The sequence below is a fragment of the Heterocephalus glaber genome, unplaced genomic scaffold, assembly GCF_053883595.1.
Source record: "Heterocephalus glaber isolate CG9 unplaced genomic scaffold, H.glaber_assembly_v1.0 deba00001509, whole genome shotgun sequence".
NCBI lineage: Eukaryota > Metazoa > Chordata > Mammalia > Rodentia > Bathyergidae > Heterocephalus > Heterocephalus glaber.
In genome coordinates, this window is record NW_028258325.1 from 1,874,743 (window position 1) to 1,884,867 (window position 10,125).

The window sequence follows — 10,125 nt, forward strand, 5'->3', positions numbered from 1 at the left end:
TATACAGATTCTGATGGCTTTCTGAATCCTTAGGCACACCTGGGTGCTTTGGGGCATCTTGTTATTCCAGGATGTTTTGGGATAGGTTCAGGGGCTGATTGTCACCCTGTACAGGCAGAACTCTCTGTGGCACTGTCTGACGTCACAGGGACGGGAGAGGGGCCAGAGGGCTCCTCTGGCGCTCTGGGCAGCAGGAGGATGGTCTGCACCTTGCACCTGTGCTGTTTGTGCTTTTAGACATGAAGGACATGTAGGGTTTCTTCTGTTAGGTTGGTTGTGAGACAGTGAACTGTTGCCATGTCTTCTACCACTAAAGGCTGCAGCTCAGCCTACCCCTTGGGCCCCTGCCAGTGCAGTCTTGGGGTGTCTGTCTGCTACTGAAAAGCCTCCCCCTGCCTGCAGCCTGCCCGGGAGGAGGGACAGTCCCTACTGCCAGGTCAGCTGCTGCAGACCATGCTTCCCTGTCATCCACAGGGGGAGCTGGTGACCGCTTCTAAGGCCATCATCGAGAAGGAGTACCAGCCCCATGTCATCGTGAGCACTGCAGGCCCCAACCCCTTCAACACGCTCACCGACCGGGAGCTGGAGGAGTACCGCAGGGAGGTGGAGCGCAAGCAGAAGGGCTCGGAAGGTGAGCACCCGGCCTGGGCCTCCGCCCAGGCCCCTGAGGAGGAGAGCGGGAGCAGGTGTCGGGCGCGTGTCTGTGGTGCGGTCAGACCTTGAGCTGGTTAGGAGCTGCCCAGCACTCCTCTGCACGTCAGCCTGGTCATGGGGCCGGGCTGGGCGGAAGGAGTTGTAGTGCTTGAACTTGGAAAGGGTGCTGGCCAGCAGGGCTGCATCTGAGAGCTGGTGCTAGGGAGATTCAAGTGGGGCCTTCTGAGCATTGTGGGCACCGTCAGAAAACAGCTGGGGAAGGGCTGGGGCTTTAGCTCAGTGGTGCTGCCGCCTGCCTCTCAAGCACAAGGTCCCAAGTTTGATCCCTGGCACTGAAAAAAAAGAAAACAGTTGGGGGCTTCCCAGAGTGGGGTGAGCCTGCGCTGCTGCCCAGAGTTCTGGGTGCCCACCCATCGGGTGGGGTGCAGTGCTGGTCCTTCGATCGACTTCTGTCCACACGGAGCGATGGGAACAGGCAAGGAGAGTTTGTCAGTTTGGGCTGTGGGAAGCCAGCCTGAGCTGGTTTTCCGTGGTACTGGGAGCAGACCCGGGCCCTCACCTGTGCGAGGCGAGCCCATCCCCAGCGTGTGGTGTTTGCCTCAGGTCAGTGGCGCGTCCTTCTGAGGAGAAGGGGCACAGGCGTGGCCGGCCTCTTGCCTGACTGGAGCTGAGGCCCGAGGGCCTGGTGAGCTTAGGCAGGCGATGAACACTATGGGACCTGGTGATCACGCACTGTTATTAGAAACATTTTTAATGTAAGGAGATTGTTTTTTCAATTAGGGTAATTGCGATGCCTATTTTTCCAGTAGGAGAGGTAGACGTGGAATTTTCTGGATCCAGGATGTGTCCCTGTCTTTCACTCTCTGGTCCTTATCAGCATATTTTAAACAAAACAAAAGGATAAGAGTTGCCAAATTTAAATTGTTGATAGAAGATTCCCTTCCTAAGAAACGAACTGAAGTGGGGGCCGGGCTCTCCAGAGCCGATTCCCCGGGAAGGTTGATCCGAGTCACTGTGTATCCACAGTTGGCTGAGATTTCAGAGCAGCCAGCACCACCCAGTCACAATCCCTGTTGTGGGCAGGGAGCACCCACACGCTGGGCCTGACCATGCTGTGTCTGAGGAGGCTGTGTCAGTCAGCTTTGTGCACACAGCTGAGAGGAAGGAAGCTTTCTTTTGGCTCATGGTTTCAGAGGTTTCAGGCCATGGTCCCATGGCTCCACTCTTGGGCCTGTGGTGAGCAGCTTGTGTGCAGGGGCAGAGTCCTCATGTGATCCTGCAGGACACAGCCTGGGGACCCCCTCCAGTTAAGTCCTGCGTCCTGCAGCAGTGCTGTCAGCAGGCGACCGAGCCCCCGAGCATAGCATTTGGGGCACATCTGTGGTCCAGGCCATTGCAGGGCAAAGGCTCCTGGTCTAAAGCTTTCCCCTTTGTATGCATCTACAGAGAATCTGGACAGCTCTCAAGAACAGAAGGAAAAGAGTCCTCCAGACCAGCCAGCTGTGCCCCATACGCCCCCCAGCACCCCTGTCAAGCTGGAGGAAGGTGAGCCCTGGGCATGTGGAGCCCCGAGGAGGGAGGTGCATGGCCGTGCACACTGGCAGCTGTTCTGTCACCTGAGCACACAGTGTGCGTTTGCATCCAAGCCAGAGCCTCACTTGGCCCCGGAGTCCCCAGCCTCTTTGCCACTATTGTGCTCCGTCCTGAGTAACCGGAGGCCTGGTAGAGTGGGGCTGTTGTGGCCCCATGGGAGGGCAGACTTTCCCAGTGGACCCCAGCACCGTGTCTGGTGTCAGTTTTGCCCGTTGCTTGCACACTTCTCATCCGTCCTGTGTGGAGTCGACACGTTGGTGCCGTCCGCAGTGTGGGCTGCAGGACGAGAGCCCTGGACGCACCTGTTCGCTCTGTGGTGTGCGGTCGGTGCGTCTGTCCCTCGGTCTTGTCCACCCGTGTCTCCCATTCTGTGTCCCCAAGAATGGCTCTGCCCCGTAGTGTAACCAGTGGCTGTGACTGAATGCATAGACTCTCTCCTTGTGCTTCTCTCTCTCGTGGCCGCCTTGCAGCAGGAGGTGGATGTGCTAAAGAGTACCTGTTACCCTAGTAAGTACCGCCGCCTGGCACGCGCCCTCACCTGCCCCCTGCGCTTCGCTTCTGCTGCTGCTTTCTTGTTTCTGAAGATTTGTTTTCTGTTTACTCAAAACACAACAGAGGCCCTCTTTCTCCTATCTGCCCTCCCAGCCTGTCCAGCAGTAGCCATGCACCTGGGTCCCACAGAGTGCCGCGCAGTGCTGCCCAGAGCGCGCTGGGCTTCAGGAGTCCTTAGCTTGGCCTTTCAGCATTGCTTAGAGAGGTTTGGTGTGAAGGTTTTGCCAGACTGGGCTGAGCGTAAACACGAGCTGCTTCCAGCAGAGTGGGCTCTGCCACTTAATGCCCTGATTGTTGGACCTGTGCCTAAACGGAGACTCGTAATTTGAAGTGGGCTGAAGAGCAGTTCTTGGTGCTTTTTAAGGGATGTGAAGCTGGGTGTGGTGGCGCACACCGGAATCCCAGTCCTCTAGGAGGCTGAGGCAGGGAGGTCACAAGTTCAGGCTCAGCCTCGGCAACTGAGTGGCTTAGCAAGGCCCTGTCTTAAAAAAAAAAGAGGGTCTGGGAATGTAGCTCAGTGCAAAGCCCTGGGTTAAACCCTCAGTAACACAACAAACAAAACAACAACACGGAACATGTGGTCAGATGACCAGTTCTCCCGAATGTGCGGCACAGCCTCCGTCTTGGGTATCAGCTGCCACAGCTTGGCCAGGGTGGGGCAGTGCCCACAGCATGCCCACAGCTCTCCCTCCAAGCGTGGCACTGAGTTATATCTGGCAGAGTGCAGCTCGCGGGGTGCCCTTCAGGGGCTCCTCCAGCCCCCCTAGGCTGCAGCAGGGAGGGCTTGGGGCCGGTGCTCCTGTAGCCAGGGTGCTCGAAATCTGCTTAGCTCAGCTGCTCCTGTCCTGGTGTTTGGCGAAATTTAAGTACTGAACCATTTGGTGTTGCCTAACATGCCAGCCGTGTGTAACTCCAGATTCTTAAAAATTAGTCTACAACACTGGGGTCCCTGGGGTCAGTGGAGACAGGCCATGGTGCATCTCAGCCTGGGGCTCTTCCTCCTTCGCTCCAGCCCTTGTGAATCAGTCCACTGGCTGCCCCGCGGACACGCGCTGCTGTGGGACCAGATTTAGGCTGAATGTCAGGATTAATACCTGGCAAAGCTCTCTTCCTTGTTGGTGGCCCAGCTTGCCCCATGCTGTCGGGCCTGAGGCCTGGCATCGTCAGCGTGCTCCCCGGAGGGCACGAGAGCCCCCAGGCTGGGTGTACGTTTTCTAACGCTGGCTCTCTGCAACCCTCACGTAGAGAAGGCTATGCAGAGTGGCTGTCTTGGAACAGGATAAAGTGGCAGTCCCGGAACTGGACCCCCGAGTCAGGCTGCTGGCTCTCACTGTCTTGCACCCCCCCACCAGACCTCCTGCAGGAGCCGCCCTCTGCGGATGACAGTGACGCTGCCACCTTCAAGCCGACGCTCCCCGACCTGTCCCCCGACGAGCCTTCAGAAGCACTGGGCTTCCCACCGGTGGAGGAGGAGGCCCGTGACCCTCCCCGGGCCCCTGCGGCAGCAGAGCCAGAGCCAGCCTCGGCCCCAGCTGCTGAAGAGGCAGCCTCCCCAGCTGCCGAGGAGGGGTCTGCTGCGGACCCCGGCAGCGACGGGTCCCCAGGCAAGTCTCCCTCCAAGAAGAAGAAGAAGTTCCGCACCCCCTCCTTCCTGAAGAAGAGCAAGAAGCGGAGTGACTCCTGAAGGCGCCGCACACTGTCATGTCTGAAGCAACTGGCCCCGCCAGCGTCCGATCGTGTCGTGTTCTGTCCGCTTGTGTAATGGAATGCAAAAAGCCGAGCCCTCATGTAGCTAGAGCCCCACCCTGTGCGACCAGCCCCTGCAGAACGGTGATGGGTGTCTGGCGGCCTGGTCCTGTGAGCCCTGTTCCCCTGGGAGGGGTGCCCGTCATGGCTGTGGCCGCAAGGTCCCCGAGGCCTTGGCAGCTCTGGTCCCAGGTGTGCCCTCCTGAGCCCGACCTCTCCTGCTCCTCGTGATGTGACGCGTCCTGTCCCTGCTCGGCTTCCCAGCCCAGGTGTCTCAGGTGACTGAATCCGACCCGTGGCTTCTGCTGGCAGCACCCGCGCAGTGGTCCCTTTCCCCTGCACGCGGCCCCGTCTCGTGGATGCTCTTGCATGCCCACCATGGCCTGGGCTGCGGCTCCCTGCAGAGCCGCGCCGGGCCTGTGGCTGGCCCCAGTGAGCCCAGCACAACACTATGCATGGTCTCCCTGGTGACCCTGACCACAGCCAGATTCAGGAGTGCCCGGCGACCTTGCTCACTGGGTCTCTGTCACAGGGGAGGGATTCCGGGGGGAAGAGTCCTTTCTAGAATTTTCTTTCAGCAGGTTTGCCATTTAGCCTTTTTGACTGTGAACATGAACAGCTGTTTTGTTAGTTTTCTCTTTAGAACCCATGGCAGACTGTTGTGGAGCACTGGTCACCTGGTTTGGAGTGGGGACTGTCCCCACCTTACCTCAGCCTGAGGGCACTCTGGTTTCGATGAACGTAACTTGAGGTGGAAATTGGCCCGTGCCCCACCTAACACAGGGCCACCTGTGGACCCCGCGCCTTCTCCCCCGTGTAGATAGTGCTGGGGATTTTCCCATCTGTGAGGCTCGTTGGGAGTGGGTGGGTGGTGACCTGTTTGAGGGCCTGGCCAGTGTGGAAGCCTGTGGGGCCCCAGACACACCCCACAGGGGACAACACCAAGAGAGTCGGTGCCAGAGGCAGGCTTGGACCTTGGTGTGGTGGGCAGAGCCGCCGTAAGCCCCACCCCCTGACTGGTGGCCACCGGGCAGAACCGAGCTGGTGCAGGCTCTGAGCTGCCTGTGGAGGAAGCTCCCCGCCCTCTCCTGGGCTCTTCTCACCCCTCCTCCCCTTCCTCTATCCCACATATGCAGTGACTTTAATTTTCACTTTTGTAGTCTAATTCTTTGTATTACAACATGAAATATAGTTGCATATACGGACCAGACTTGGAGGACAGGTCCTGGACACCCTTTCTTCATTGTAACATGTTTTACTCACAAATAAAACTCTTTAAGCAGTTTCCTTGTCTGAACCTTATTAGCAGTTTTCAAATACCTTTGTTCCCTCAAAGCAGGGTTTCCAGTGTGTGTCACGTTGAGTGAGAACTCAGATATGCTCACCTCTTGGCCAGTCGTCACTAGTTGCTGTAGAATTAGGGAGGCCCTCGTGTGCACCCTGCCCTTCCTGCCTAGAATTTGCTGTGGTGTCTGGGGTGCTGCTGGTCAGGGACACACAGTGAGGCCACAGCCCGAGGCCCTCCCCGCACAGGGACTGAGCCTGGCCTGGGGCTGTGGCTGGTGCTCCCTCTGCTGCAAGGGAGCCCAGTGCTGTGCTGGCCATAACCCCAAGAGCTGCCTGGCCCTGTGCCTGTGGGTGAGCGGCAGGGCAGAGCTGTCCTGGAGAGAATGCTGGTACAAAAGAGCTGCTTTATTTGTCATGAAAAAGCCTGGCCCAGGGCCTGAGCCACTGAGCCTGAACGCACACGCAACCCTGAAGGCTGTGGCGTCACTGAGCCTGCTCAGGCCTGGAGGAGTGAGGACAATGGGGCGAGGCAGCTGGGGCACTGCCCAGACTCCCTGCTGCGGGACTGGAGCAGAGTGGTGGCTGCCTCCCCAGGCCCCTGGCTGGGCAGGGCGGGAAGGGGTCTCCGGCAGTGGGGAGTGGTCCCGAAGGTCCCCATCGAGCAGGCACTTCGGCTACTCAGCCTTGAGCTCAGGTGTTGGGTGCCTCAGCTTCCGCAGGAGGAAGACAGGGAGCAGGAAGAGCCCCGCACACACGGTGAAGCAGGCCTGGGCCCCAGCCAGCCAGTACACTGTGGAGAGGGGTCGGCGCAGCCCATGCCCGTGTGACCGAGAGCGTGCTGGGGGAGGCTGGGCACCGCGCGTCCTCAGTACCACTCCACCCTTACCTGAGGCAGCCACCACGGGCCCCACTCCCCTGGCCAGGGCGCCCAGGCTCCGCAGAGTGCCCATGACTGTGCCCTTCTGCCCCGGTGAGCCTGTGGGGAGAGCCTGTCAGGTGCCTGGGGTGCCTCCCACCTCCCAGCCCGGCAGCCTCTGGAAGGGAGGGGCTCACCATAGCCGGCGACCATGGAGGACAGGCAGGGCACCACAACCGCGGCTGCTGTGGGTAGTGTGGGAGAGGCTGTCAGCCTGGGGCTGCAGGTGTCCCCTCCCGCCTGCGGGGCACTCACCAAAGGAGTAGAGCAGCAGCCCCAGACCCAGCACGGGCAGGGAGCACCCCCAGCCAATGAGGAGGAAGGCCGGCACCAGCAGCAGCATGGCCTGTGGGGCACGGTGAGCACAGCAGCCTCAGCACCCAGCTGATGCCCGGCCCTGCCCAGGGCACCACCTGCTGCCCACCACAGAGAGCTGTACCCGCTTCACGGCTGTGACTTCTCTGCCAGGGCGGATCCGCCGGGCGTAGGTGCCCTGGATGGTGGCCATGGTGAGGCCGATGAAGAAGAACATCTTGCCCTGCTGTAGGCTGTGAGGCAGAGTGAGTGCAGGCCATGGGCCACCGGCCTTGGGGACAGGGGCTGGCAGAGGCCCCTGGGGTGGGCTGGGGGCATGCTCCGAGGCCAGGCATCCCTGCCGACTCACCTGGTGAACTGGAAGCGCTGGTGTGCCAGGAAGCTCAGGGTGTACTCCAGGCCGGAGAACAGGAAGAGGTAGAGGAAGTAGACCAGGCCCAGGCGGCGCAGGCTGCAGAGCCCTGTGGGGCAGTGGGGCGCAGGGGGCGAGTTGCTGCTCAGGCCATCTGGGGGGCGAGGGGGAGCGGTGCAGGGAGGGGCGGGCTCCTTACCGTCTCCGCTAGGGGGGTCCCGGCCATGGGCAACAGCTGAGAACTGGAGGAGGGCCAGGGGGCTGAGCAGGTCAGCAGCTGCGCGGAAGCCCAGGGCGACAGAGGGTGCCTGTGGAGGGGTAGGGAAAGCCTGGCAGAAGCCTGGGCGTGTGGCCTGGTATTCTAAGGGCCCCGTCGGGACAGGGCCCCTGGGGAGCAGTGGGCCCAACAGCCTCTGGACGACAGGAGGGTACCCGGCCCTCGGGGGACCTCCTCCAGGCCCTCACACCTATGGGCCCTGCACCAGCCTACCCGCTTCTCTGGGGGCAGCGTCTCTGGCAGAAAGCAGAGGATGAAAAGCAGGTCTGACACTGAGAAGAGCAGGCTGAGCCAGGGCGCCATCTCCACGGGCAGGGAGGCCCCGAGCATGGGGCCCAGCGTGAAGGCCGAGGAGAAGGCCACCCCGATGACTGCCTGGGGAGAAGGCTGCCTGAGTTGGGGGAGCAAGGCCTGGGGTCTCCACCCGGGCCTGGCACGCACTCACCATGCCCTGGCTGCGGGCTGACGGCGAGCCCAGGTCAGCGACGATGGCTGTGGAGAGGCTGACGTTCCCTTTGCTGATGCCCCCAATCACCCTGGAGGCCAGGAAGGCAGCGAAGCTCCGAGACGCAGCCCACACGGCATAGGAGGTGGCCAGGCCCATCTGTGGGGACAGGCCAGGGCCACCTGTGTCCCCAGTGCAGTGCCGGACAGCTGGCTCAGCCACTGGAGCCGTGAGGAAGCGCAGCGGCCCTTGCTCCCCGCCGCCCGGCCAGCCCCACCCTGTGGGCACGGTGCCGCACGCACCAGGGACAGCAGCATCATGGGGCGCCTGCCCACGAAGTCCGATGCGGCCCCGGTGAGCGGCGCAGAGAGGAACTGCAGGAGGGAGAAGCCGGAGCCAATGAGACCTGAACGGGAGACAGAGGGCACCGTCAGGGCTGCCGTCCCACACGGGGACGGCCCCGAGCGAGGCCAAGGAGGACAGGATGTAGAAGCCCGCAGGACAAGAAGACTGCGACTCACAGGGGCCGAGGAGTGAGGAGGACCAAGAAACCAGGGGACCCAGGCTGCACCAGGCCCCCAGGCAGGGTCAGCCTGGCCACCGGCTCGGCCGTACCTCCGAACAGGACGCTGTTGTACCTCTTCTCCGCTGGCATCCCGATGGCCGTGGCGAACCAGTCCACCCCGCGCTGCCACGAGGCGTACAGCGGGTCCTGGGGAGAGAAGCGCCGGGCTGGGAGGGCTGGGAGGGCTGGGAGGCGGGATGGCGGGGTGGGGGCCCCGGGGACCCGCCCGGGAGCACCCGGCTCACGTGCGCGCGGCCGTGGCTCTCCAGCAGCGCGGGCAGCAGCGGCAGCAGCAGCGAGAAGGCCAGCAGGTCCAGCAGCAGCCCAAGGAACAGCACGGCCAGCACGCGGCGCGCCGGCTGCGGGCGGATGGGCGGCCGCGGGGTGCAGCAGGCGCCCGGCGACTCCATGGCGGCTCCCCAGCCTGCAGGGCGGGGGCCCGGGGCGGTGAGGACCCACGACCCGGGGAGGCCCAGCCCACCCCGCTCCGGCACGCCTGCCCTCAGCCGGCGCGGGGGTCGGGAGGGATCGGCGGGCACTCGCACTCTGCTGCTTGGCGGGGAGCCGCCACTCCCACCCCACCCCCGGGGCAGCCTGACCGGCGAGAGGCGCGGGAGCGACGCACCTGTGCGGACCTGCCCCCTGATGCTGATGAACGCACAGAGGGACAAACGGAGACGGAAGGATGGACGGACGCGGGGCGGGGTATCTCCGGAAGTCACGGCCCGTGCCCGCCCGCCCCTTCCGGCCGCGGCCGGGAGGAGATCAGAGCCTGGGCCTGGGCCACCTCCCTCTTCCCTTCTGGTTTTAAAATCCTGCCAGTGGAGCAGGCGCGAAGCGGTTCCCCAGGGCCGAGCGCCAGAGTGCTGTCTGCCCAGCCCTGCCTGCCCTGGCTCACACCCATTTAGACCGGAAGTCAGAGTCACACCTCTGCCCAGTAGAGGCAGCTATTCCTCCCACAGCCCCAAGGACAGTACTGCCGGAGCTTTCCCCGAAGCACACACGTGGGGGGCTGCACCATGCCACCCCCAGCACTATATCCTCAAGGACTGAACAACAAGGCCTCCGTCGGGTGGACAGCCTGACCCCTGGCCGCGGGCCACTGCTTCCTACCCAGTTCTTTCCTTCTCGTGACAGTGGGGAGGTTTCCCTACAAAGGGACTTGTGAATTTGGGTAACAGTGGTGTGCCACGAGTTTATGGGGAAGAAATAAGGCTGACTGGCATCTGCAGCTTGGCCCTGTGCAGCTGCAAGGCGACAGGCAGCCTGTTTTGTGGTTGTGTAGTCCTGTACCCAGCAAATGAGATAGACTCTGGCCGGGGATTTAGCTCAGTGGTTCCGGTGCCTGCCTCGCAAGCACAAGGTCCCGAGTTCGATCCCCGGTACAAAAAAAAAAAAGAGAGACTCCGGCTGGTCAAACCCA

At 62.1% G+C, this 10,125-nt stretch overlaps 2 protein-coding genes across 39 annotated transcripts in view; one reads left to right on the forward strand and one right to left on the reverse strand.

Moving 5' to 3' along the window:
* The window catches only part of Add1 (adducin 1), a 73,453-nt gene extending 67,623 nt beyond the window's left edge, over positions 1-5,830 (forward strand). For 10 of the 31 annotated variants that reach the window (XM_021260371.2, XM_004847375.4, XM_021260376.2 and 7 more), the window contains 3 exons: positions 475-631; positions 2,101-2,199; positions 4,152-5,830. In XM_021260371.2, coding sequence (XP_021116030.1) covers positions 475-631; positions 2,101-2,199; positions 4,152-4,483 — 588 coding nt within the window. In that variant the 3' untranslated portion in view covers positions 4,484-5,830. Of the gene's footprint in view, positions 1-474; positions 632-2,100; positions 2,200-2,717; positions 2,756-4,044 lie in introns of those variants that run through there. The other 21 variants (XM_021260377.2, XM_087187794.1, XM_087187793.1 and 18 more) reach the window with 7 other exon arrangements.
* A 386-nt stretch (positions 5,831-6,216) lies between these two features.
* On the reverse strand, positions 6,217-9,602 carry Slc75a1 (solute carrier family 75 member 1). Of its 8 annotated transcripts, none has more exons than XM_087187803.1 (13): positions 9,328-9,482; positions 8,948-9,126; positions 8,776-8,849; positions 8,440-8,543; positions 8,138-8,319; positions 7,906-8,067; positions 7,615-7,723; positions 7,413-7,524; positions 7,188-7,296; positions 7,004-7,094; positions 6,886-6,933; positions 6,719-6,808; positions 6,217-6,622 (listed from the first exon to the last, which is right to left on the reverse strand). In XM_087187803.1, exons 2-13 carry the CDS (start codon positions 9,110-9,112, stop codon positions 6,507-6,509), a joined length of 1,362 nt encoding a protein of 453 aa, XP_087043929.1. In that variant the 5' UTR covers positions 9,113-9,126; positions 9,328-9,482; the 3' UTR covers positions 6,217-6,506. The 8 variants fall into 8 exon arrangements, with proteins under 8 accessions (XP_087043929.1, XP_087043931.1, XP_004847429.1 ...); XM_087187805.1 differs by having other exon boundaries at positions 8,440-8,511; positions 8,753-8,849; XM_004847372.3 differs by having other exon boundaries at positions 8,138-8,296; positions 8,753-8,849.
* Positions 9,603-10,125: the final 523 nt, after the last annotated feature.

Coding starts and splice junctions, on each gene's coding strand:
- Slc75a1 (XM_087187801.1), bottom strand. CDS start 9,112: ATGGAGTCGCCGGGCGCCTGCTGCACCCCGCGGCCGCCCATCCGCCCG. Junction 7,724..7,905: donor CGCTGCCCCCAGAGAAGCGG/GTAGGCTGGTGC, acceptor ACCCCTCCACAG/GCACCCTCTGTCGCCCTGGG. Junction 7,525..7,614: donor GGACCCCCCTAGCGGAGACG/GTAAGGAGCCCG, acceptor ACTGCCCCACAG/GGCTCTGCAGCCTGCGCCGC.